Source organism: Pollicipes pollicipes, unplaced genomic scaffold (assembly GCF_011947565.3).
Source record: "Pollicipes pollicipes isolate AB1234 unplaced genomic scaffold, Ppol_2.1 Scaffold_7262;HRSCAF=8765_pilon_pilon_pilon, whole genome shotgun sequence".
Lineage (NCBI taxonomy): Eukaryota > Metazoa > Arthropoda > Thecostraca > Pollicipedomorpha > Pollicipedidae > Pollicipes > Pollicipes pollicipes.
The window spans coordinates 290,586-317,328 of record NW_023597055.1 but is presented as its reverse complement, the minus strand read 5'-3'; the positions used below and the strand labels follow the sequence as shown (position 1 = coordinate 317,328).

Sequence of the window (26,743 nt, the reverse complement as noted above, 5' to 3'; positions counted from 1 at the left end):
CCTGAGAACGGGTTGCTGCCATGGCGGCATTGACACTTGGTTCAGGGGTGTCACTCTATATACTCTCGGGGGTCTGAGCCGCTCCCCAAAAGCTGACTTGAGCCTCTAGAATGCTCCTCGGAGTCTTCCCTCCCCCCCCCCCCCACACCACCCAAATGCATATGAGCGTGAAGGGGACTACTGATCCTATGAAATGCAACTAGCGTATGAACTGCTGGTACACTAGATACCTAAACACATCACTACCAATATCATCGTTATCAAATACCATCATTATCTTCATCACATCGGTTTCAGATCGGAAGACATTGTTCAACATCAAAACAGTTTTGAAACCGACGACATGCTTTTTATTCAGATTTTGGCATCAAGACTGCAAAGCAGTTGCCGAAATCCGGGGAGAAATGAAGATCTCGGGATATGTTACGTCACCTTTATTGACTCAGATCCCCCTTACACCTCCACCGACGTCCATCCACTGACGTCACTGTACTGGGCCGCTCCCAAGACCCGGTACCACTCTCTCGCTAACGGAAAGTTTGCCAGTCAGCAGTGAGGCTATCAGCTCTTAATCTTTGCCGTATGTTCCGTGGGCAGCGCTCACCTTTCAGGTTTTCGGCGATCACCTCGACGCCTTCGTCCGTGATTTTGGAGCAGCCCGAGAGGCTGAGCACGCTCAGGTTAGGCAGGCTGTGCACTGGAACAGAGGGTGCCGGGTCAGAGGTGACCGGCCACAGCACGGACATGGCACACAGCGGCGTATGATGGGTAGGCCAGTGCAGCACCTGACCGACCGGGGAGACCAGAGCAGCACCGGACCTATCGGGGAGACCAGAGCAGCACCTGACCGACCGGGCAGACTGCAGCAGTACCTGACCAAACGAGGAGACTACAGCAGCACCTGACCGACCGAGGAGACCAGAGCGGCAGCTGACCGACCGGGGAGACCAGAGCAGCACCTGACCAACCGAGGAGACTACAGCAGCACCTGACCGACCGAGGAGACCAGAGAGGGGCAGCTGACCGACCGGGGAGACCAGAGCAGCACCTCACCGACCGGGGAGACCAGAGCAGCACCTCACCGACCGGGGAGACCAGAGCAGCACCTGACCGACCGGGGAGACCAGAGCAGCACCTCACCGACCGGGGAGACCAGAGCAGCACCTGGCCGACCGGGGAGACCAGAGCAGCACCTCACCGACCGGGGAGACCAGAGCAGCACCTCACCGACCGGAGAGACCAGAGCAGCACCCGGCCGACCGGGGAGACCAGAGCAGCACCTGACCGACTGGGGAGACCAGAGCAGCACCCGGCCGACCGGGGAGACCAGAGCAGCACCTGACCGACCGGAGAGACTACAGCAGCACCTGATCGACCGGGGAGACTACAGCAGCACCTGACCGACCGGAGAGACTACAGCAGCAACTGACCGACCGGGGAGACTGCAGCAGCACCTGACCGACCGGGAGTATCAGAACGGCACCTGACTGACCGGGAGTATCAGAACGGCACCTGACCAACCGGGAGTATCAGAACGGCACCTGGCTGACCAGGAGTATCAAAACGGCACCTGACCGACCGAGAGTATCAGAACGGCACCTGGCTGACCAGGAGTATCAGAACGGCACCTGACCAACCGGGAGTATCAGAACGGCACCTGACTGACCGGGAGTATCAGAACGGCACCTGACCAACCGGGAGTATCAGAACGGCACCTGACCAACCGGGAGTATCAGAACGGCACCTGACCGACCGGGAGTACCAGAACGGCACCTGACCGACCGGGAGTATCAGAACGGCACCTGGCTGACCAAAGAAGCACATGGCCGTCCGAGAAACGGAACCAGAGAAGCGCATGAGCGACCTAAGATAGAGACCAGAGACTGTTCCATAAAAGCGAAATGCCTTCGTCTGTCTCCTTCACTCTATCTTATAGGATTCACCCAACGTTACATATCGTTACCCTACAACAATGCCCCATTGAAGCTCCTCAACAGGGCCTGTCTCAGCTCGTGCCAAACAATGCCATTCAAGCCATCTGCAACACGAAGCCGCGGCGTTCCGAGTCGTCCGTTCATTGACAGACTTATGACGTCACAGCGGCGGCGCGCCACTCGAAGCCAACAGGGGATGAGCCCACCCAAGCGCTGGTCCGGACTGACAAGGTCACCCCATGACGTCACCGGCGCGCCGAACAACGCTCCGCTCCATCGGCGTTTGGCATTCGGGAGTGACACAAGGAATGCAGGTGACTCTGGGAGGCCCAGGGTCTATCAGCTGACGGTGGGCAGACAGCTGATGACCGCAGACAGCTGACAGTGGACAGAAAGCTGATGACAGACAGTTAACGATAGACAGACAGCTGATGACGGACAGGTAAACGGCAACAGATGCCGGCGATGGACGGTGGGTGACAGAAAGGATGGGGCAGACAGGCAGCTGGAGACGGGAGACAGACAGCTGGGGACGGGAAGACAGGCAGCTCCGGACGGGAAGACAGGCAGCTGGGGACGGACAGGCAGGCAGACGGGGACGGGAGGACAGGCAGCTGGGGACGGACAGGCAGACAGACGGGGGCGGGAGAACATTCCTGAAATGCCGACAGGCTTGCAACTGGCTACGACCAGGCAGTTGTCGGCGGCATCTGGCGGCTGGCGTACAACTGGGGATGGATGAGGAGCCAAGAACAAACAACCAGTAAATAGGAGAGAGAGAGAGAGTGAGAGAGAGAGAGAGAGAGAGAGAGAGAGAGAGAGAGAGAGAGAGAGAGAGAGATAGAGAGAGAGAGAGAGAGAGAGAGAGAGAGAGAGAGAGAGGAGAGAGAGAGAGAGAGAGAGAGGAGAGAGAGAGAGAGAGAGAGAGAGAGAGAGGAGAGATAGAGAGAGCTGAGGACGAACTGATTGGCGTGGCCTCTTGCCACACCGATCTTGCATGGCATCCATCAGCTATCAGCCATCAGGATAGTCATATATCTGCCATCTTCCAGAGCACGGTGTCAAAGCATTTCAACGCGTCATTTTAGTCAGCTTAACGGAAAATACACGACGCTAGCCCCGTTTTTTTTATAAAGCCCATGTAGTGAATCGCTGGGCCTGAGACAAAAGGTTTTCACGTTTTATTTTCCGCCATCCCCGCTCCATCCCCCTCCCCCCCCCCCCCTGTCTGAGAGCAGCTGTGGACTCGCATCCGCCCGCTGGGAGTTCTTTGTCAGTCATGCTCAAACTGTACCAAACTGTTTTTTTTTCCAAAGTTTTGTATCTGAATGCTAACAAAAACAGTAGAAAGGCGTTAAAACGCCTTCAGTTTGCTACCTGTAAGTTACATGTCAGCGAGTAGTTACGACAGACAAACACTACATCATGTTATTTGTGGTAGGCCCACTGGGGACGATATTTCTCAGATCCGATATTTCTTGCAGTCCCTACACATGTCTGTGTGTCCATGTCCATATGCATACTTCGTCTCATAACATCCGTCGCCTTTACTCCAGAACATTCATCGGAAACGCCAGCACAAGCCATCTGGTGATGAGATTGGATACTGCACTACTCCTTCCCCTCCCCACCGAAACATATTCAGTCCCTCTGTTACCGACCTCAGTCTCTTCTGCTCCCCTGAGCATATCGTGTTTCGGTCTCCCCTGTGGCTTTCCGCGTACGAGTCATAATCCTTCTCTCTGGTCTACCTGTCTGGCCTCTTTCCGAAATCAAGCTCTGTCCCCCACTATCAGATTCCAGTGACAAAATGTTCATACCGCGCCGGGGATTATTAGTCGTGGAGATGGTTCATTAGCCGTACTCATTAAGGCAGAACTTGGACCGTATTGGGTGCCTGGTGCTACCATGCTCGGAAATACCTTCCTCATCTCGGAGCCTTTGGAACCAAGTCTCGGAACCAAGTCGTTGGGCGCTCGGCCGTCGCAAGTGGTGGTGGTTCTCCTGAAGTGCTGAGATCGCAGCCGCTTAGGCTATTTCAGGGGTCTGGCGAGCTCGGCGGACCTCGGGCGCAGCAAATCGAGTTGCTATATTAGAAGCCTTTCGAGCGTTGCCTTGCTAACCATCAAGAAAATTTGCAATCGTGTTCGAGGGGGTCTCGACCTATCACTGACATTTTGGACTCATACCGGTCTCGGCAATTCTTTGATGTTCCCAACAGCCACGCTTACCGCACACATCGCTCTGTGGAAACGCCTGAGCCCCTGGCCATCTCGAAGGTCCAAGGTGTGCCCAGAAACAGTGGCGTATCGAGCCTTGGGCATCCACCTTGGCATTGCCAGTGACACCAGCTCTGGGATCATCATCATCATCATCTGGCATCTCTGTCATCATCTCTGGCATCATCATCAAATCTCTGGCATCATCTCTGGCATCATCATCATCAGCACCATCTTTGGTGCTGGTGACCGTAGGAAGCACTGGACCATTTATGTGATCAGAAAATGGCTACCTAAACTACCTAAAAGCACATTCAGTGATTCATTACAAATGCTTCGCTAGTGCACCATGTGGGTAAAGTGTATAATCGCAAGTGGTACCGATTTTCCTGAAATCCTTAGATCAAAGGTGCTTAAACTATGTACATGCATATTAAACACACACACACACACACACACACACACACACACACACACACACACACACACACACACACACACACACACACACACACACACACACACACACACACACACACACACACACACACACACATATATATATATATATATATATATATATATATATATATATATATATATATATATATATATATATAACCAATCAGCAACGCCCTAAGCCCCTATGTATCAGGGGACGTGTCATGTGGGGCCACGCAGTGCGAAAACGACCACCCCTCTAGCCACTGGAGTTGTTCGACGTTTGACATTGGGAAGGCCAGCACGCCTCCGCGAAATGATGTGCCAGACTCGGGATGGCGTCCAAACTGCTCATTTTCTGGGTGATCGGGCGCAGTCTATGCCTTTTATTTTGGTGGTGAGTTGGAGCGCAGCATGAGACTCCTAAATCATGTCACGGAATACATGGTAAATCAGGGCTAGAACCAAACCGGAATACAAGGTAAATCAGGGCTAGAGCCAAACCGGAATACATGGTAAATCAGGGCTAGAACCAAACCGGAATACATGGTAAATCAGGGCTAGAGCCAAACCGACGACCTGCGAGACCCGGTCGTCATCGATTCCAAGGAGGTGAAACTGCGGGTTAGTTTGTTAAAAGGAGTGTGTGTATACGGCTGTGCCGGTATAACAGGGAATAAGTTTTTGAAGCTGCCTAAAACGCAAATTGCATGCAGAGGCAGGTGGGCCACCCCATTGTTCGTTTTTTAGTGTACATCAGGATAGAAACCTGGTAGAGTTTTAAAAATTCCGGGTAGGTGGGTTGATCGTCAGCGATGTTACCAATCACGTCCCATCGACGCCTCATATGAGATGCGAAGTTCTTTTCACACTCAGCGATGAGATAAAATGGGTAGAACTGCTCATTCAGCGGATGATGATTGTTGATAATGACATCCTTTAGCGACGCAAAGACCAAGTATTTCCTGACGGAGCGTTGGTGCTTTAAGACTTCCAACGTTGTGTTACCCGCGTTTCAGACCTTCCAAATGTGCTTGCGTGAGAAAAGACCAAACACTTCCATCAAACTCATAATATCACCTGCACAAACAGCTAAACTTGCGCCAAACTGGTTTGGCTTACAGAAGAGTGGCCAGTATGACATATGCATCGATTTAAACAGTTTGGCCACCCTCGCATGCCTGCAAAAGCATTATTAACTCACTTGACACTCAAAGTGGGCTCCTGGTTGGCCAAATGTTACCTTTTGTTATAACTATCGACTGCCATCTCTGACCGACCACTTCTTTATCTAACACGCAAATAGGCCAGTTTTTTTGCCATCTTTCACTGTTTCCTAGCTAAGAATGCGTCAACTTGTCCGTTCTTTGTCTGCTGACTGCTCTGGTTCTATGTCAATGGGCTGCGGCCGGGTGGGCCTAGCTGCCTGATCACGGGTGACGGTTAGAAAAGAAAAGAAAAAACAAACGAAAATAAACAGCTGGACCGGCCCAAGCAGCACTTGACGCGGCGCGGTCGTTTTGCAGCTTTGACGGCACCATCACAGCGTCACGACACGGCTGCTCGGCCGGCGTCATCCGAGCATTTAGCGCCGCCAGCCGAGCCCGGCGTCCGGGGCGTTCAGAACTTTCCAGACGGACTCTGCCCTCCAGACAGCGTGGCGGGCCGAGGCCGCATTCCGCACGAGCGGGTAACTGCGCAGTTACGGCCGCCGAGTGCATTCCCACGTGGCGCGTGCCTTACCAGCCAATTGCTGGCGCCTTCTGAGAGGCCTCGGCGTCATGCCTGCGTCCGTTGCGATTTGTCATGGGATGTCGCGTGAGGAAAAATATTTGGCCTTGAATGATAAATTGGAGCGGGGAGGTCGTCATGGTTGTTTTAAGTCTTTAAGAGGGCACATAAATCAAATGCTTCTGTCAGATAAATTAGTTGGTGGTTGAGCTTAAATGACAGAGCGCAAGCATGAATCCCTCATCAGAAAGGCATTACGACTGCGCCATTGCAGCAGGCTGCCAGCGTTTGTTACACGAACTGCGTCCAGGATTTCAAGACTGTGAAGAAAGTTGTTGATGCAAGGCAACTGCGGTAACGATTGCTCCTGGGGGATAGACGAGCAGAAAACTTATACGTCTCACTTCAATCCACGAGGCCGACAAGCCCCACGGACATCGCCTGTGCCAACCCCGTGGGCAGCACTTGACCAACCCCTAGGACAGTGCCTGTGCCAACCCCGTGGGCAGCGCCTGTGCCAACCCCGCGGGCAGTGCCTGTGCCAACCCCGCTAACAGCGCCTGTGCCAACCCCGCAGATAGTGTCTGTGCCAACCCCTAGGGCACTGCCTGTGCTAACCCCTTGGACAGCGTCTGTGCCAACCCCGCGGACAGTGTCTGTGCCAACCCCTAGGGCAGTACCTGTCCGAACTTGCTCACACGACTGCATGACGCATGCGGATGATTCACTATCGTGTTCTATCGTGTTGACTATCGTGTTCACTCACCGTCTGTGACACTTTTGGCATTTTTGCTCAGTTCTTTACGTGACATGCGACGAATGCCCCAAACCCGGCTGAGAAAGTAGCGTTACAAGCACAATCTTCTCAGCCAGTAGCACTGGATGGTTGGGCTCACGTGAAAATCCAGGAGGCAGATTACGACCGCAGCGCGCTGGATCTGTCTTCAGCGCAGCGCCTTCCACACGCTGGGCGCGACACCGCACTCACCGATGTTGAGCACGGCGTGGTTGGTGAGCTCCCAGCAGGAGTGCAGCCGCAAGATGCTGAGCCCGGCGCTCTGCTTGCTGGAGAAGTAGGTGAGCGCCGCGTCGCTGACGTGGTAGGCCTGCAGGTTGAGCTCGTACAGCGACGGCAGCAGCTGTGCCACGGCCGCCACCGTCTCGTCGGCCACGTTGATGCAGTCGCTGACACTCAGCGACACGATGCGCGGGCTGAGGCAGGCCCACAGGCCGGCGTCGGTGACGTCATTGCAGCCGGACAGCTCCAGCTGGTGCAGGCCGTGCAGTTGCTCCAGCGTCTGCTCCAGGCCCTTGTCGGAGACGCGGCCGCACTGCAGTGACAGCCAGCGCAAGCACTTGTGCGCCGCCGGGAACCCGTGCGTCAGATCGCAGAGGTCCTCGTCCGTCGCGTGCAGCAGCGCCAGCGAGTCGCACGCGCGCACCTGCAGCGCGTGCAGGTAGCGGCGGCGCGCGGCGCCCGGGTCGCTGCCGCCCGACTGGCGAATGTCGCGACAGTCGAGCACCGGGCGCAACTGGCGCCAGTAGCGCGGCTGGTACAGCACGTCGCGCCACTTCCGGCACACCTGCGCCAGCCGGCACACCTCGGCGCCCGTGAAGTGCGCGAAGAAGCGCTCCAGGAAGGCGTCCGTCAGCCAGAGTTCGGCCCAAGTGGGCTGTGGGGCTCGCAGCTCGCGCCGCCGCGCGCCTGGCCCGGCCGGCCGCGCCGCGCGCCGCCCCGCCGGCCCGTGCAGCGACGGGTACATGCCGTTCTTCATCTTCTGAAAGGAGAAGCGAGATGGTTTGTCGGGCGGCGTCGGCTTCTCCCGCGGCGGCACTGGCGGTTTCTCCTTCTTGAGCGGCGCGGCGGCGGCCGGCGCGCGGCCGTCGCGCCCGCCGGCGCCCGAGCAGAACACGTTGGCCACCTTCTCCATGACGCTGCCGCGCTTCACCCCCGCCGCAGACATGTGCCGCTCGAGGCCCTCCTGCGTGGCGGCGCGGTCCTCCTTGTCCTTCACCTTGGAGCGCAGGCCAAGCCCGGTGATGCAGCGCGAAATCTCGACGCGCGCCGTCTCCATGGCGGCGTCGCAGGATATCATGGAGCGGCGCCCCAGCCTGAGGCCGGCGCCGCGGCCGCGAGCGTTCGCCGCTCACTCACTGCCGCTGGGATCGATCCGCAACGCCGCCGGCCGCACGCGCCGCCTGCCGCCGTGCGTCGCTTGCGCCGAGTGCCGGCCGCCGCCGCCTGTCAATAACTGGCGGTGCTCGGCGCCGGCGCGGCGCGCGTACGGTTCGCAGCGGCGACGGCCGACCGTCGGCGCCGGGGGCGGGCTGGGGCTGGCGCTCGTGACTCGTGGCCCAGGCCTGGGAACGGGGTGGCGGCGTCACGGCTCGTTCCGCGCCGCGAACCTCGCCTGCTCGCCCCGCCGGCGCGCGCAGTCACGCGCCCGGAATGCTGTTCCGCTCGGCAGCGCTGCCGTCGGCGCAGTCTACCCACGGAAGGCCCGGTGTTTCCTGCCATCTAGCGGGAGAAATTGAAAGCAGTGCATTCTTCGTGACCCGTAGATGAAGCGGTGTCGACTTTACGCTTGCAGTTGGTTCAAGCTATCGAAACCTGGGATGGGAATGCAGCCAGAAGGCGTTCTCGATAACGGGGTCTCAACCTGATGTCATCTGCGAAATAGGGTGGTCAAAAACAGATGTACCAGCCGTAGCACCATTGGCGAAAATCACATTGAAGCCTCTAAATGCTTAGCTCAGGCTCACAGCACCCCTTGCACGGTAGACCAGTATAATGCAAACAAATATATGCGCATCTTATACGCCATCTTACATTGCGCCTTCAACCCGCATAAGACCAAGAACGCGGGAACGGGGGGAGGGGTGTGCAGTGGGGGCGCTCCCCTCCAGCTTGGAGGACATCTGGAGAGCCCATTCTGGTATGTTAAAGGCCGATTCTGAGTTGTAAATGGATTATGGAAGCCTTTGAAAGTCCATTCTAACCTGTAAAAGATCTATTTTTAACTGTGGAGGGCCAGTGCCGACCGGCAGAGGCCCATTCTGATTTGTAGGCGCCCATTATTGATTGGAGGACTCATTCTGGACTTAAAGAGACCGTTCAGCATTTAGAGGCGCCTTAGTGTGCCACTATGACCTGAAGAGGTTTCGTTTTAAGCTGTACAAGGTCCTTTATCGGCTGTCGAGGGCCCATTCTGGCCTGTATATGGCTCAAAGTCTGACCTGTAGAGGGGCCATCCATGCCCGTAGAGGTCCCATTATTGACTAGTTCACATAATTATGGTATGCAGAAGGCCCATTCTGGGCTGGAGAAGACCCATTCTGACTTGTGAAAGGTCTATAACCTGGACTGTGTAACCTCCACTCTGGCACGTCCAGGGGACCCATGCCGGTTTGCAGAATGACAATTTTGACCTACAGAGGGCCATTCAGACCAGCAGAGGATCCATTCTTGATTGTGGAGTGCCTATCACGGCCTGTATTGGGCCCATTCTGACACAGAGAGGACATATCATTGAATACGGAGAGACCATTCTGGCCTATAGAGAGACTCATATAGGCCAGCAGAGGGCCCATTCTGGCCTGTAAAGAGCCTATTATGGCCTAACCATTGTCATTCTGACGCACTGAAGTCCCATTCTGACCTGCAGTGGGTCCATTGTAACCTATCGAGAGTCCATTATTGGCTGTCGAGGGCCTATTTTGTGCTGCGGGAGACCCATTCTGAACCGTATGGGACCCGTTCTGAGCTGTAGGGTCCATTCGGACCTGAAGGGGACCTACTCGCTAATCTTGGGATCATTTTTTGACATTGACATTTTTGAATTTGCATACCCAACTTGAACGTAGTTCCAAAGCCCCTGCCTAAGATACGTGGCTACACTTTCATAAGCAGTAGAGCCATTGGTGTATGAACAGAGGAGGGGACAGGGGTACAATGACCACCACTTTTCAAGGTGGGTGGGGTCAGCAACGTTAACTATAGCCCCCCCCCCCCCACTTTTTCAGATTCAATTTATGTTCAGTTTACTTTTGTGCTACCTTAAACATGCATGCATGCCGATTTACCTAATTCACCAGTCATCTTCCTCATACTGCACTGGAGACGATTGTTTCATGTCGTAAATGACAGCATCTTATCCTATAATGTGCGGCCAGCGAGATATTTAGGGGCGAACCTGAGGTTTCTCAAGTACCAAATGCTCGCCTCTCTTCTGTCATATCGCCTTGGTTCTTCTGCATGGCTGCTTGGAGTCCCCTCAGCATATGTTCATAGAGTTCAGCTTGCAAGACGGCATGATGTATACCTCTAAGATCAATCAGGGGATCCCGCCCTCCCGCCCCCCCCCCCCCCCCCCCCGTGTCGCAGAATGACAGAATGCATCCTCGCTGGAACGAAGTGGCCGCACAGCGCTGGACCCGTAATCATAGTGTGCCCCCTGGTATTTTACTTCCCATAAAGTCATAACAGGTATCCTAAGTGCCGAATGGAGTGGATGAAAATCATGTCAAAAATAAAAGAGGCTAACTCATGTTCGCCTGAGGTCGTTAATTTTCGCAGAACCGACTAGTGAAACAAATAACATGAAACAGCTTAGACCTTCGCGCTCACAATCTCAGCGGCGAGCACAGTGATGGCCGGGGCTGCAGTTTTCATAAACCGAACGGCGTTGCCGAATGCAGGTAACACCAGGCGGCGGGCGCCGCGTGCGCGAGAACGACCGTCGTGAAATAATCCTTCCGAAAATCTTACAAAATTACTTCCAATCATTCAAAGATCAGACTGAGGCGTATTTTCTACCAATGTTGAGGATGCCCTCTGGTCAAAATAACGGTTATAGCAAAACGAAGCAAAGAGATTTTGCCTTTAATCTCCCAGTTCCTCCATTAGATTTCAACACCACTTCGGGTGATTATTCATCTAAAAATCGCATAGGAGAAGCATGCACCCGGACTTCTTTCTGAGCGTGCGAATTGAGGTCCTGAAGCGTACAGAGGGACGGGAGCTGCAGCTGAAATGGTCATGACTAGGGTCGGCTCATGTTGGCCCCTTGTGTGCGTTAACACGCACTCGGATCAAATTGACCCGAGCGCGAGTTAGTTGTGAGTCAAGTCGGGTCAAATTTCGGGGGGTCAAATTGACCCCTCGAAAGTTTTTTCCAGATTGGCTTCCGAACGGCGCGGCATATCCGCGCCAAATGCTGCATAACTATAGACAATTAAATATCAGATCGTTTGGCGTCAAAAATTTAAATGTGCCTTGTAAGATCGCCGACCTACGGTAGGTCAAAGTCGAGCCATAGTTTCAGCAGAGTCAATTTCTAGGGAATCGTTCATTCTGATGCAACAACGGGGTGTTATACGATGCCACACACCTCCCAGATGCTTTCTTAGGTAACACAAACTTTGAATGACCAAATTGCGTTGACCTAAAGTTAGCTATGAAGGTCACACTAAGGTCAAAACCAACCTGTTTTATTGCTCTTGGGCTTGCTGCATAGGATAGTTGCTGGTGCACATTTCAAATTTATTTATGGCAGGAAACGCATTATAATCTTTCACGGACTTCTTAGAAGTCAGAAAAGGTCATGAACCTAAAATGACCCAGGTCAACAACTTGTTTTTAGAAGCATATTGTCTAGCGTTATCTTTGTCGCTTGTTCAAGTGTAAAACTCAGAGCAGTCTTGTAGGATTTTGGTCGCCATGACCTTCAAAAGGTCAAAAAAGGTCCCTGACCTTAAATGAGCATGTGATCTTTTGGTTAGAAACAGTTATCTAGGTTTTTCGGCACTTTGGAAACCAACCTGAAATTTGACCTTGTTTGACTTTATTTGACCCGAAGGTAATGACCTAGGAACCTCAAAATTTGACCTAAATGAGTTTACGTACAGGTTAATACACCCCGTGAATTTGGTGTTTCTACCTCTCTTAGTTCCTAAGATCTCAGGGGGGTCAAATTGACCCACACACGAGCGAAGGGTATTTAGCTGACGACAAGCCTCGTGTTAAACTGCGAAGTGGGCAATAATTCAACATGCGCTGAAGGCGCATTAGTGAGACCACCAGTTCCATGTATCACTTAACCACTGAGGCGTTCGGACGTCTGCTATATCGACATAAACTGATTCTGGCATGCCATGTCGGGACAGGCAATCGGGATCTTAGCAATGCTTTTGCAAATGCGACCTTCCTGACCGGCGAGCAAGTCAAGTGATTGCGACGTCTGCACACGGCGCCATGATCACGGCTGGGACGACAGGCAGCGCTGGCTGGGGCAGACAACACGGTTGAAAAACCTGGACTGCATGGTCGGGTTCAATGGCTTTATGCATTACCGTTGAGGAGATGTAAGGGGCCTCAAAGTAGCCCCTTACAATTACGTAGACCAATAATGGCTTATTGACTAAAATATCTTTGAAAAAATAAATCACCGTAAGCTGAACAGAGCTGTTTGAACATTTTAAAAGCCTTCATTCGCAATCTTCATAAGGTGTGCAAAATCCAGTAATCACCTAAAAGAACCATGAATCTCACAATAGTAAACGCTGTCTCACACGCGCTAGAATCGACCAAATCTTCAGAAATACGCAGGCACGGCAAGACACATGGGAATGCTAAAAGACGGAAGAAACACGGTGCTGATCCGCAGCGTTTACTGGTAATTTGGACTAAAAAAGAAATGAAACCGTTTGCGCGCAATATTCTGTTTGTGATGCATCATTTCTCCCCGGTGCCATTTATATTAATGAAAGTTCCTGATAGTTCGCCAGGTCATCTTTTTGAGACTTTTTCCAAAGGTGGGACGCTCGTTATTGACGTCAGAAACACGCGTGACAGTTGGAAAGCTTCTCGATCGGTTCACAGTGCGTGGCCCTCTGCACACCTAAGCGATATGTGCTCAGATGTGCAGAACGCCCCTGTGTGGCAGTACAAACGCATGCTGTTGTCTCAGCCGTGTTATTTTTGTGCCGTGTTGTTACGACCCTCGGCTGCCCGGTGCGCAGTCACGCACCTGTGGAATACATCTCCTGCGCGGAGGACCTTCAGCAGAAGCACACGACTGCCTAGCCAAATCACAGCCAGGGGTAGACCGGCAAACGGCCGAGGTTTTTCCGACGAAATCTGAAATTTTGCGGTGGGTCCCGTTTCGGGATATTGCCAGTTTTACGTCCACCTTTCACTTGGTTTGGACAACGGTGTGCTGCTTTCGGGATCGATTTGGAAAAAACGCGACATTGGTCGCCTCACGATCAATTGCTGACGTCACTGCGGATCGGCCAGTGGTGGGCGGCATGGGTGGTTTGGCGGTTTTTGAACGTGAGCACGTGGGACGACCGCACGAAATAACCCGCACCTTTGCCAGTGCGGTAGTCCGTTCTTTGCCGAGTCGAAACATGTTTATTTGGTTTCGTTCAAATGTATCGGATTTGTAGCTTCCGACAGTTTTGTGTCACGTTGCATTAAGTGTATTTTCGACATCCAATTGCAGGCATACATTTCGATGTTCTCCATTTTGCGCCCTACCCATCCACGATCGGTAAAGCTTCCCGACGGGCGGGAGACGGCAAGTAAGCCAGCCGCGGCCAGAAACTCCGCTCCCGAACTCAACATAACCACCAGGCCGAGCGGGGCCTGAGAGGTGACTGTGGACCCGCCTGACTCTCCAACCGATCGGCCCGCAGCAACAAAGCGGCGCCCGCTGTGGACCGAATTTGCGGGAGAAAGCAGTGTTCGTCGCCCGGCCAGATGGGACGAGTCGCTCTTCCTTACCGGAGCGGGTCGCCGCCCCATCTCCCCCCCCCCCCCCCCCTCCTCTCCCCCGGAACGGCCATGACGGTGACCCCGTTTTCCGAAATGGGCCACCACGTCAAATGGAAGCGCCTGCCGACAGCCGGGCATCGAGATTAATAGACGCGGACGCTAGATCGCAGGTGACAAAACATAGGGGAGCAAATCATGGCTTCATCAACTTTGCAGGGGCCATGGCCCATGGCCGATGGCCCTATTCCCCCCATCCCCGAATTTGCCCCTGGCCTCCAAAAAGGTCCGAAGAAAAGTGTCCATTATTTATTCCAGCACAAGCTCACGTTTTTTATGTCGCGCTAGTCTTAATTGATGCCACGATTCCGAACCATTTGAAACAAGTCAAGTGCATTCTATATTTATTGTCACGTGTTTAAAACATCTCTTTGACCCCAAGTAATGTGAAAGTTCACTACCACGTATCCTTAGAACTTTCTGTTCAACTTCCCAAACGCCATCCAGCGCGAGCACACCGGACCTGCGCCGCCCGGTCCGCTACATGCCACAGAGCCACAACATGACTCTGTCGTAAGTCACCCACATGTCTAGGGAGGACAGCATGCCCCGGACCAGACACGCACTGGTCCAGCGAGGGCAGCGATCAGGCCCACGCTGGTCCAGCGAGGGCAGCGATCAGGCCCACGCTGGTCCAGCGAGGGCAGCGACCAGGCCAACGCTGGTCCAGCGAGGGCAGCGATCAGGCCTACGCTGGTCTAGCGAGGGCAGCCACTAGGAACGCGCTGATCCAACGGGCGCGGTGTATCCCCGACTGCTTCAGTTTTGCTCCAGCGAGGGCAGCATGTCGCGGACCAGCCGGTGGAGCGGGAAGGCGCCGCGGCCACACACGTTGCCCCAGTCGTCGTTGTCCAGGTTGTAGGTCATGGCGCCGGCCAGGTCGAGCGCGCGCACCAGGCTCGCCTTGGCCGCCACGCTGCGCGCGTCCTCGAAACTCACCCATTCGGCGCCGCTGTAAGCGTACGGCGCCAGTGCGAACGGGTCCCACTCCGCCGTGCCGTTGCCCTGCAGCAGGCGGCACACGTCCGCCAGGGTGACGTAGCCGCTTTTCCAGGGTCCGGAGGCGGGCGCATACAGGCCATGGACGGCCGGGTCGCGCAGGTGCCAGCCGTGCCCGTAGGTCGGCAGGCCCAGCAGCAGCTTGGAGCGTGGCACGCCGCGATCCAGCCACAGGTGGGCCGAGAAGTTGGTGTTGAGTGTCGCCAGGAAGCCGCGGTCGCGCGACGACGCGAACAGCGGCGCGTTGTGGCCGGTGGCCGGCGTCAGCGTCTGGTAGAAGTGGAAGTCGTAGGTCATGACGCTGACGAAGTCGAGCGCGGCGGCGATGCGCGGAACCTCGTACGACACGGCGACGATGGTTGACGGTGCACCGACGGCGGCAGTGAGGAGGCGCGGCCGCGGCAGCGCGCGCAGCGCCGCGCCCGTCGCCTCCAGCAACAGCGAGAAGTCCCTTCGCTCGTGACCCGGTCGGAAGTAGGCGGGGAACTCCCAGTCGAAGTCGAGACCGTCCAGGTCGGTCTGCTGCAACAGCTGCGCCGCGGCGGCGGCAAAGCTGGCGCGGCTAGTGTTGGACGCGGCCGCCGTGGCGAACGCGTCGTCAGAGGAGGCAAACGACAGGCAGATGCGCAGGAGTGGGTTCTGTTGCTGGCGCATGCGCACCAGTTGCGCAAGCTTGTCCAGGTCGGCGTCGTTCACCTGCGGCAGGCCGTCAGCGGTCACGTGGCCGAATAAGGCCAGCAAGTGCGTGCAGAGCCAGGGATCGATCTGGTCGAGCGGCACATTTCGGAAAAGGTAACAGGCGCGCACCCAGCCGCGTGCCTCAGTTGCGTCCAGGCCGCGCGACGACAGCTGGTTCGAGCTGCGGTGCTCCACTCGGGCGGGCGCGGGAGACAGCTGGCTCAGCAGCACAAGTAGCAACAGCACGACCGGCGCCATGATGGCGTGGCGGTGCACTGACGATGTACCGTATGCGATAGTGACGACGGAGGCGATCCCAGTGGCGGGTGTGAACAAGTGAACGAGGGGGTAAGTGCAGCTACATTTGAGAATTTCGGCGACAGGTCTTTTGGATTTAAACGCAAATCGTGGACACACTATTGGCTGTGCGCTCTTTGCCCTACTTTCTTAGATTCTTACGCCCTTGCCCGGCCTCTTAACGGTCACCAAACGGAAGCGTCTCTGTGACATCACGACGCATTTGCCCCAGTAAATCTGAACAGCACATTCATGTAAGCTGGTAGGTGTTTGCACTAGAGTTATGCATAGATGTTCATATGATATGCTCTGTCAAGCTATGCAACTACTTATCGCTACGTGTTTGAAGTGCAAGGCCGTCACAGTCCACAAGGGGCATAAATAACGTGTATCGATAATTTTGGGGGAGTTTGAAGTAGTACTTCACTAATGATAAAGGAATATGGCTGCGGACTAACGCCACAAAATAAGACGAATGTGGCGCGGGAAATGATGTAACTTGGCGCCAACCTACGCCAACCGTCGTTCTACAGTAGATTCTGCAGTCGCACAGTCGTGGGAGAGTCGGGTGAGCATTGTCCGCGGTTTTTTTTCGTAATTTTGTGCTTTTACAGGCGTGACAAACTTGATGGACCACACTTGAGGGCAGAGGACGTGACTTTTTCTGGTTATGTGATGTTTCATTGCACGAGTATGTAAATGAATGAGACGTGTGCCAGGGCATCGCTGGCCTCGGGTGGAAATAGAATTGCGCGATACCTACCTGAGTGACATAATAAGGCAATGGGAAATATTAATTACCTATGCATATGGTGGCAGTTTAGGGTTATTTTCAACTCCTAGATGCAGCTGAAGGTATGTCTTAAGCTTATGAGTTTTGCCTTATAGTATGTTTTAAAGGGGGCAGGGGGGGGGGGGGGCAGAAGTTGGTGAGAATGTATCAAACTGGTATTTCAATTTCTGTTGGTTGCTTCTGTGGTGAAGAATGCAAAATCTGTGTGGCTGAATCTGCCTAGCCCCCTGCCATTTGCTATAACTGGTTCTCAAAAGCATGATCCATCTAAGTGTTCCTGAACATCAGTGTGATTTTTCTGAAGTATGGGTTAGGGTCCTCAACTAAATCAAAAGTTTGCTTATTAGAGTATAAATTAAATATTTCAGGCATATAAGTGAGTGAGATTTTTTGGCAATAGTTTTAGAGCATGTATGTTAGAAAGCTGAGCACCTACAGTCTTATGTATTTTCAGAGCATAGAGCAAGATATTTCAGAGCATAGAGTCAAGTTGTGGTGTAGGTATACATTGGTACCTAACTGATAGAAAAAATTGTACAACAATTGATGTGTTTAAGGCGGAACATATAGTAAATAATCTTAAAACAGGTAGATTCATGCTCCCACCGACGAGGTTTCTGCGTTATCATTGCATAATTACAATAATTCTGCTCATCAAGAGCCATAAAAAATGTACAGGACCAAGGTAACAATAATAATGCAATGAAGATGTTTCATATCACGTTTAAGTGTGGTTATGAAACGGACAGGCCAGAAGTCCAGAACATGGCCTGAACTAGCCTAACCTAATCTAACCTAACCTAACCTAACCTAACCTAACCTAACCTAACCTAACCTAACCTAACCTAACCTAACCTAACCTAACCTAACCCAACCTTACCTAACCTAGCCATACCTAACCTAACCCCCCACCCTATCCCCTTCAACCCAGTGTCCCATTGGCATCCATGTTCCATGCCATATGCATGCTCAGCATTAAGAAGTTTTGTTTAGCCGCCAAATTCTCATTTTGCTTTTCATTCCCACCCAAAAACATCATATTTCCCCACCATGTCAACCAATCTACAAACAATATGGAAGACTGCTTGGATACACAAGAAACACATTTCATTGGATTCTTGTTACCTTGGCCTCATAAATTTTATGGTTGTTGATGGGCAGTAATGTTGTGATCACGTGTAGAAATGGCGCCGGGGTCGTAGTTGTTGCGTGTTTGTGCTCGGATGCTCAGCATTGTAGCTATTTAAGTTCCAAGGTAAGAGCTTAGGTGACCCGTTTTATGATTAATTCTTATATGTGCTGCCTTAAAATGATGATTGATGTACAATTCTCTTTCTTAACATGAGGTAGCAATGTATACCCTGACCCAAGTTGTTAATGTATTGTTATGTTGTAAGTGTATTGATATGCAAACACATCCCTAAAAAACATTGAGAGGATGAATACTTTAAATTTAAAAGCTTAACTTGCCTGGCCTGAGTTAGAAATCAATAGTGCAGGCATAGATGTCAATGTTGTACGCGCCAGGCTCGGTATGTCCATGTCATGGGTGTTCTTGTCATATAATGTGATATAATGGGCATCCTTCATTATAGGGGGTTTTCTGCAGAATGGCTTCCAGATGTCAGGTTAGGATTTCAAGCACTTAAAGTGCTTGCTCAGTGCTCTTGACTGGTAGGCCTGCAGTCAGGTGATGTCAGTGATTTCGGAGCTTGAGTGTAGGGTGGACTATGCTGTTCACTGCAGTGTGTTAAACTTTTGCTGCCACATTCTGCTACCTGGAATTTCATGATCAGAAGGTGGGGCTTAGGGCTTAGGTGACTTTTGGATGTGGGCTTTGATCTTAGAAATCCATTCATTGAAAAGGTCTGGGCTTAATCTTAAAATAACACTCATATTATTTGAGTTTTTTGTCATTGCAACATATAGTTGGTACAAGCAGAATGTCACCACCAATAGGTGCCAGTTTGCCTGTAAATCCGGCAGTCCTCTTTCACCTTCTTCATCTGGCATGATCTGATTTTTAATTTTATGCTCACCATTTTTAGATCCTTGGATTAAATTGTGGCCTGGCTAATGCAGCTCAGTAAAAGCCAACAGAACAATCATATGAGGCTTGATGCATTCAACTCCACAGTCCTTGTCAGTGATTTGACCATGTCTCACTTAGACTGATTTATCCCCTGATTTTCACCATGGTGTGATGGCCTTTAGTACCATGTTTTGTTGCTGTGATGCATATGTCAGACAAATGGTTACTCAGATGTTTTACCAAATGAGGGAAGAACTGCAGGTGCTGATGCTATTTTGCTGTTGTTTTTTTTTAGCAAAACTTTGTTTTGTTGTGCCTTCATGAAGATGCAGAAGATGCTGTTGCAATGCATGTGATGGTAATGAGGGCTTATTACAGAAATGTATTGTTTTAAGACCCCTACTTTCATGCTTTGGATGTTCTATTACCAATGTATTAAGTGCTTGTTTTAGACAGGAAAATATGCTCGGTTTAGCATATAGTGTTGTAATATGACATGATTGTGAGTACCACCTTAAAATGTGTCATTCATGTGAGAGGACAACACCTTCAAAGTCCTTTTGCTGCATAATTAAAAACTTGGGGTTTGAGGATAACTGTGGAAACTAGCCTTGTGTTCTGTAAAATGCAGAGAATTAAAGGTGGGTCCTAGAATGTTGTCAGCATCCTTACCTGACAGAACTTTAAGTCGCTCATGCTTGCATCAGCATGGATGTGGTGCATTTTGTTGCCAGCATAGCACACAGAATCCTTTGTGAGGCTCCAGTGCAGTTGGCGCACCCCTAAACTCCAATAAACAACAACAACAAAACAACAAGAGGCTCCAATGCGTGAAATGGATGAAAACAGGTACCCTGTCAAGGTTCTGGTAACATTAGCTGAGTCTGTGATTGACTGACACACAAAATTCTGTGTTAGTTAAAACATGTGAGTAATATATATCTTGAAAGTGTTAGTTGCATATGTGATTGCTCTCTGTCATGCATGATTAACTATGGCTCTGTAATAATTCCATGTAATCTCAACATTAAACTTATAATGAAAAGCAGAGGGAGAAAAGTTGTACTTTGCTATGAAGCATATGCAAGATGCACATTTACAGCAATTCTGCAGCGTGTTGCCTGCCTCTCCTTGTTTCTGGAACATCTCTGTGTGTGACATCTCCAGAAACCTTTTATCCCACCATGTGGTTTGTTTGTGCTGGCCCTGGTTCGCCCCAGGAAAGCAGCTCCGATGAATGCAGCATTCCAGGTCCGTACAACGGTATTTTAAAGCAACTCGTTCGGTATGTGCGATTCTCAGGCAGCATGTGTGCGTTGCATTGTGTTCTTGTCGTGCCGAATGATCATTTCTTGGCAATGGTTATGCCAACATGGTCACGTAGGAGGGGATGTCAAGCCGTCCTTTTCGGCTGGCTTCGTCCGCCGCTGTTAGCCCTGGTCACGTGATGGCCCGAGATACCGAGGTGACCACTGAGGGGTGAGGCCGGTTGGCGAATGCGAGTGTGGCCACGCGGTACCTGGCGTGTGGTTTGGTCCGCTCGCGGACTGCGGAACAGCGTGCGGGGCAGCAGCCTCATCTCTGACGCCCCCTCCCCTTCCACAGACGTGACCCCGACCGCAGGCCGCTGCCGCCCCGAGCCTGCCGCGCCGCCGCCGCACAGCTCGCCGGAGAGGAGGTGCGTGTGTCCGCGGCGCGCGTGCGCGGTCCCAGCCCGGCGCCGCGCCATGCCGCTCCGCTTTCTACTGCGCCTGCTGGCCAACAACGAGCAGCTGGTGGAGCGGCTCAGTAACTCGTGGCCCGTGCGCTGGGCGGCGCGGCGCACCGCCAACGGGCTCGTCCGCGCGATCAAGGCCGCCGAGGAGCTCGCGCGCTCGGAAGGCGCGCAGACCGCGGCGCGGCGCGGCGCGTCGTTCCAGGCGCGCTTCAGGGATGAGCTGCGCAAGGGCTTCGAGGAGATGAACAAACGCAACAGGAAGTAGCGCGTTGCGCGGCTGCGTAGTGACGTGAGATTGGGGTTCAGGGGTTGCCTGGCGCCGTGAGAGGCGCTGCAAATCGGTGCAATATGGAAATTGATTTTGCTTCCAGTTGGCGGAGCCGGCGAGTGACGACTTTTTGCGGGATTCTGCAGAAAGTTACGAGTATCGCACTCGTTACACGCCACTCGTCGCAGTATGGTGTGCCGTGTGACCGTGATCAATACATGTGTGGATAGCACGACACGAACTGTTGAATTATATTCCAGTGAAACCTGAATGGCAGGGTCCCACCCGAGAACAGCCACGCGGCGAGCGGGCCGAGATTTTGGCTGGGCCACATGCGTGTGCTAGCAATGCCGCTGGTGTGAGGTGGATTCTTCTTCCATTAGTGTGGCTCGATTTACCTCCGACTTCTGTTATGATCGGTCGGTGTTCGTGGACTACTAGGCTCGCACTGGTACCGGTGCCAAGGCGCGGCGCGGACATGACAGGCTGCTCTGCCACCACCCTGTGCTGCGCGCTGGTTAGATCTCCCCCCTCCTGTCAAACATACTAGTTTATCTCACGAGTATGGCCGGTTAAAGTTAACACCATTACGCGTTTCGGGTAAGCCGCGCGTTACCGCTTCAAGCGAGCTTCGGGCGGCGGGCGTCCCAACAGACCCAGCACGTCTCGATGGCGCTCTCCGCTAGGACGCTCTCGTGGCGCAGCCGTCCGCGCCTCCTGGACGGGGCGTCACCGTCTGACCGCGCGCGGTCTGTGTTTCAGCCGCCGCGAGTGGTGGGGACGCTCTTGTGCCACTGCCGTCCGCGCCTCCTGGACGAGGTGTCACCGTCTGACCACGCGCGGCCTGTGTTTCAGTCGCCTCGAGTGATGCCCCAGGACCAACCGGCGGCGCCCAAAGCCGACGAGAAGAAGCCGCCCAAGTGCAAGGCGTGCTGCGCGTGCCCCGAGACCAAGCGCGTGCGCGACGAGTGCATCGTGCGTAACGGCGAGGAGAACTGTCAGCCGCTGATCGAGGCGCACAAGCAGTGCATGCGCGACATGGGCTTCAACATCTAGAGTCGGCTGTTTTCTCGTAGTCCTTTAGCTGTGTGAACGTTCCGCGACAGCGCCGACGGTCGGTGAAGGAAGTTGGTGCACGCAGCGCCACCGACAGCATGTCGTCCACCACACAAAAGCACCGCAACTTTGTGGCGGAGCCGATGGGCGAAAAGCCCGTGACTGATCTAGCCGGCATTGCCGAGGTACTCGGCAAGCGGCTGGTCAGCCACGGCTTCGACCGCGCCTACATCGTGCTCGGCCAGTTCCTGCTCCTGAAGAAGGACAAGGAGCTGTTCGTCGACTGGCTGGTGGACCTGATCCACTGCAACGTCAAGCAGGCGTCCGACTGCTGGCAGTGCCTGAACGACTGGTGCGCGGAGTTCTTGTAGGTGCCCGTCGGAACCGGTCCGTGCAGCTGGTCCAGCGCGTCTCCAGGCCTCCGGGCCGCCGCAAGCGTCGTCCATCCCTCCGTGGTCTTCGCGTCTCATGTCTGTTCACGGGCGCCTCGTTGTGGCGGACTCGGTGGCGACCGCCCGGCCCGTGCGTTCGCCCATCGCCGCCACCGGCTGAACGCATGAGGACGTGCTGTCACGAGCGCGCTCTCTGAGGTTTGCCCGCTTGCGTCCGGCTCTGGAAATACAATGGATGTTTGCGTGCTGCAAATGGTTGCGTGCTGCGTGCAGGTCGGTGGGGTTGCTGTCGAACACGTTCGGGCGCCCTGATCGGCGACGAGATCGCGAGATCGCGAGGTCGGAGATCGCGGCGAGACGCGCTCGTGCACTCAGAGTGGGGGATACGGATGATGACGTGACGAGCAACGTCAGTTAAGTTCAGGCCACGGAGGACCGAGCCGTTCAGCAGGTAAAACAGCACTGGCCAGGACCTGGAGAAGCCCGTTCCCGGCCATGATGGCCGAGTGCTGGGCCGTCAGTGCCTGGATGTGGTACCAAGTGCCGGTTTTCCATCCGTCTGAGCTTGACCCGACACCAGAGTCGCGTTCCTTGTTGGCAGAGTACCCACCGGAGGCTGCTGCTAATGACCACACGAACCCACACGAACGACCACACTCCAAACTGTGGAAATTGTTGTGACGCTTTCGTCTCTGACGTCATAGGTGTCAACTGGTGGAAGATGGGCAATGGGCAGCGCGGCCCGGATCTTGTCCCAGTACGCGCCGCTAGAGCGCGGCATGCACCCCTCCTTGTCCCGTACCCGTAGCACTGCGGTGTCCTCTTGTGCGCACGATCCAGACTGCCGCAGAGCTGTGCACGCGCGACGACTCACGCCGGGCGTAACAGAGGTGCACGGGCGCGACAGAGGTGCACGGGCGCGACCGAGGCGCACGGGCGCGGCATAGGTGCTCGGGCGCGACAGAGGTGGTGCACGGGCGCGACAGAGGTGCATGGGCGCGACATACGCGCCCGGGCGCGACAGAAGTGGTGCGCGGGCGCGACAGAGGCCACGGAAGCGGCAGAGGCACCAACCAGCGCTCCACGCTGTCCCGGGGCCGTCCTCGGGGCTTTGGTGTAGCCAAGTTTTGCGACGCGATAGGGGCCAGTTCCGCCGAGTCCGCTCCGCAGTCTCTGGGACGAATAACTATCACATTATTCGTTGCTGCCATTTAAGTCATGTCATATTATGTAAGTACCATGAGTGTCGATTTCTTAAAATGACTTGGGGGGCCAAGTCAAGGAAGTCGCCAACAGCGGACAGGTACGAAAACCTTTTCGGATTTCATCGGCTTATTGTTCGGGTTATCCAGCGTATATATATATATATATATATATATATATATATATATATATATAACATATGATTGCCACCATTTAACACTTAAACAGGCCTAGCCCCACCTTCCCTCATAATTTGCCGGGCAATCACCTATGTTGTTGTTGTTGTTGGTTAAGGGCGCATAGCCTCTTGGGCTCAGGCGTCCATCGTTGAAGTATTGTCTTACAAGTTTGGTAGCACAGGTGGTAACTAAGCGCGACAGAGGATAGAAGGAATGTGTCGCACTGGTCAGGAATTTTCGTGCAGGATAGTGGTGTAGCAAGGAGGTGCAGTAAACGGTGTTAGTTTCTAGAAAACTCGGTGTTAAATGTTCAGATACATAAACTGATTAGTGAACTAAAACAAGAGAACAAAAAGTCCGGTTTTTTTTGCCAGGCTCTTTTTTATCATTTTCTTTTAACCGCAGCTTCCCCACATGATAGACGTTGCAGGTTAGTCATCAGTCAGTCGGCAGTCACAACATTGTCGTTTAACAAAGCATTTACCAGATGGAAATTTCACATATCTGCCATGCCGTGTACTCTAACGCATGCACGCACATTCATCTGTCTTCACCATGCTCGTTCAAACCTCATTCATGTAATCTCCTCTGCTTACGCACACACCCACGTATCACACATATACACATATTTGCTACACATAATTCCTATACCACTTCCTTGCTTCTCACATTTCTCAAGCATCCAGTCAGACATCGTACGCAGATATGCACGCAAGCTTAAATTATACATAGAATAAACAACTCATTTCAAACAATTGCAATATAGTATAAACAACATGGCAGCAATCAATGACAGCAAAGCAAAAATTGCACTTGTCCCGCACGCAAAGGCAGCACTTCACAATTGTTTCAGTAGGTCGCAGTGTCGCAAATATTTCATCACTCCATCAATGATGTCCGGGAATTGATTTCCTATCAGCGACCTCACACAAAATTGTGTTCCGGACCGTTGACATAGTGTTACCAATGATCGTCTTTCGTGAAAATATACGGGGCATTCAAGAAGAATGTGATACACTGTTAATGGACACTGACATCGTTCACATTCAGGTTGGAGGTTTCTATCTATCATGTATGCGTGGGTATAGCGAGTATCGGGCAATCACCTACCCATCCCAACTTTGCTTCGGTTTTGCCTGTGAAGTCAATGTTAAAAAATGACGGTCTTAATTAGTGCCTTTGATACTCCTTCTACTTGTGTACATGTACGGCCACGACTTCCCACCGACCGGCCATCCTTTCTTGGACTTGTATGTTCGGCATGATGTCCCAGTCAGCAGCGGTTTGCAAGTATTCCTCTATCACATTGGCTTTGCGTGGGAAATTGTTCGATTACATTGGGTTAATTATTGCATTCATTTTCTTAGCTTGTTTCCCTAATATAGATGGTATTACGTCCATTCAATGCATCATGCTTCACGAATGGTGGAACCCCAAATAATCGCAGTCTATTAATCGGCCTTTTTTCCACCGACAGCTTGCGTATTTTTGTATTTCAGTCAATAAAGACTTTTCTGCTGCCAGATTACTGCCAAGATGGATGGTGGAAAATGCTGCTAAATGCGAAGGCATGCTGGTATGCATGCACCAACACGGGCTCAAGTGGCCGGTTGACGACCCTTTGCTCGGATGGGGGGAGGGGTGCTCAGTTTGACTCACCCCTAAGATCTGGGAAACTAGGACAGCTAGAAATGCCAGATCCACGGTGGGATGGTACGTATATGAACTTGATTATGTCAAAATTTTGAGGTTCATGGGTCATGAGCTTAGGGCAATTAAGAACAAACAAGGTCAAACTGCGGACCAGTGCCATAAATGCCCCCAGACCTCCTCAAACAACCGCCGTGAACCTAGATGCCTATCCTAACAAAACGTTAATGATGTTGTCTCAAGGCCAGTTACGTTGTTTGACCTGTAAAGTGCAAGGTGACCGAGAAAACTATAAAATTGCTGTTATCTTTTGTCATTATTATTGTTATTTTTGTATATATCTGTGATTGCTGTTATTTATTGTTGTTTCCTTCCACATCTTTCGAGGAGGTCTGTTTCTAAAAGAAAGTTCCCCGGCGTTATTTTAGGTTAGTAACTAATTTGATCTTAAAATACCTGTTGCGGCCCCCATTCTTGCTAAATTCAAAATGAGCGCCAAAACTATCCCATAAAGCGAGCTGTCGAGTAAAAAGGCATGTTAACTTTGGCATCGGTCTGACCCTGTTATCTGACCCAAGGTCAATGGAATTGTTGCATTTGCAAATCCAGATGTTTTGCTAAAGAAACTGTTTTAGAAATGTACGGTTTCGTCTAAACCTTCGTTGTCGCACCAGATTGAACGATTTCCTAGAAATGGTATTTGCTGACAGCCAAGGCCTGACTTTGACCCACCATAGGTCAGCGGCCTCACAAGGTACATTTCATTTTTATACCAAAGATCCGTGACTCAATTGCTTAAATCCATGCCAAAATTAGCGTGACTACACCGCGCGGCTCGGAAGTCATTTTGGATAAACCATCTGAGAGTGGGTCAATTTATCCCCCTATCCTATCTAACTTGACGCCCCACCCTATCTTAAAGTTTCGAGTTTGTTCACTTTTGTAACCAAAACAAATGATGCGACAGAGTCCTCTGGATCAAAACAACACTAATCACAGTCGCATTCCCAGTGTAGAGAGAGGAGAGCGTGGGGGAGAGGGGTAAGGTGGCATTAGAGTTCTTTTTTTTCCGTACAGTCTACCTCCGTATGGAAAATATGCACACTCAAGGAAATTTAGGGGCTCTGCCTGAGTCCCATCAGCATCACCAATGGTTCTCGCTTGCCACGAACAACTTGCCCGCTAGGCTAAGAAAACAAATCCCTGGAAGGCGCTCGCCACTGAGGAAAAGGCCACTGTGTCCGCATCGCTGCCTATCGTCCTATCTTCCAAGGGCACGATTTGCACTGCCACAGTCTCAGCAAAGTTGAGAGGTGGAGC

The 26,743-nt window shown here is 52.6% G+C and overlaps 4 protein-coding genes across 4 annotated transcripts; 2 read left to right on the top strand and 2 right to left on the bottom strand.

Annotated features, from left to right (window-relative positions):
* Nucleotides 1-604: 604 nt before the first annotated feature.
* Nucleotides 605-8,517, bottom strand: LOC119113943 (F-box/LRR-repeat protein 16; the record flags this gene model as incomplete). The annotated part of the gene is given in 2 exon segments (XM_037238177.1): nucleotides 605-697; nucleotides 7,314-8,517. Coding segments are annotated over 2 exon segments (1,201 nt in total), but the record flags the coding sequence as incomplete, so codon positions are not given.
* Nucleotides 8,518-14,308: 5,791 nt separating this feature from the next.
* LOC119113978 (acidic mammalian chitinase-like) lies at nucleotides 14,309-16,102 on the bottom strand. Its single transcript, XM_037238218.1, has one exon. The coding sequence runs from the start codon at nucleotides 16,092-16,094 to the stop codon at nucleotides 14,919-14,921; it is 1,176 nt and encodes a 391-aa protein (XP_037094113.1). The 5' UTR covers nucleotides 16,095-16,102; the 3' UTR covers nucleotides 14,309-14,918.
* Nucleotides 16,103-19,689: 3,587 nt separating this feature from the next.
* On the top strand, nucleotides 19,690-22,015 carry Cox17 (Cytochrome c oxidase copper chaperone COX17). The gene is made up of 3 exons (XM_037238439.1): nucleotides 19,690-19,807; nucleotides 20,564-20,636; nucleotides 21,799-22,015. Exons 1-3 carry the CDS (start codon nucleotides 19,785-19,787, stop codon nucleotides 21,997-21,999), a joined length of 297 nt encoding a protein of 98 aa, XP_037094334.1. The 5' UTR covers nucleotides 19,690-19,784; the 3' UTR covers nucleotides 22,000-22,015.
* Nucleotides 22,016-22,072: 57 nt separating this feature from the next.
* On the top strand, nucleotides 22,073-22,644 carry LOC119114243 (barrier-to-autointegration factor-like). The gene has a single exon (XM_037238440.1). It carries the CDS (start codon nucleotides 22,098-22,100, stop codon nucleotides 22,368-22,370), a length of 273 nt encoding a protein of 90 aa, XP_037094335.1. The 5' UTR covers nucleotides 22,073-22,097; the 3' UTR covers nucleotides 22,371-22,644.
* The last annotated feature ends 4,099 nt before the right edge of the window (nucleotides 22,645-26,743 follow it).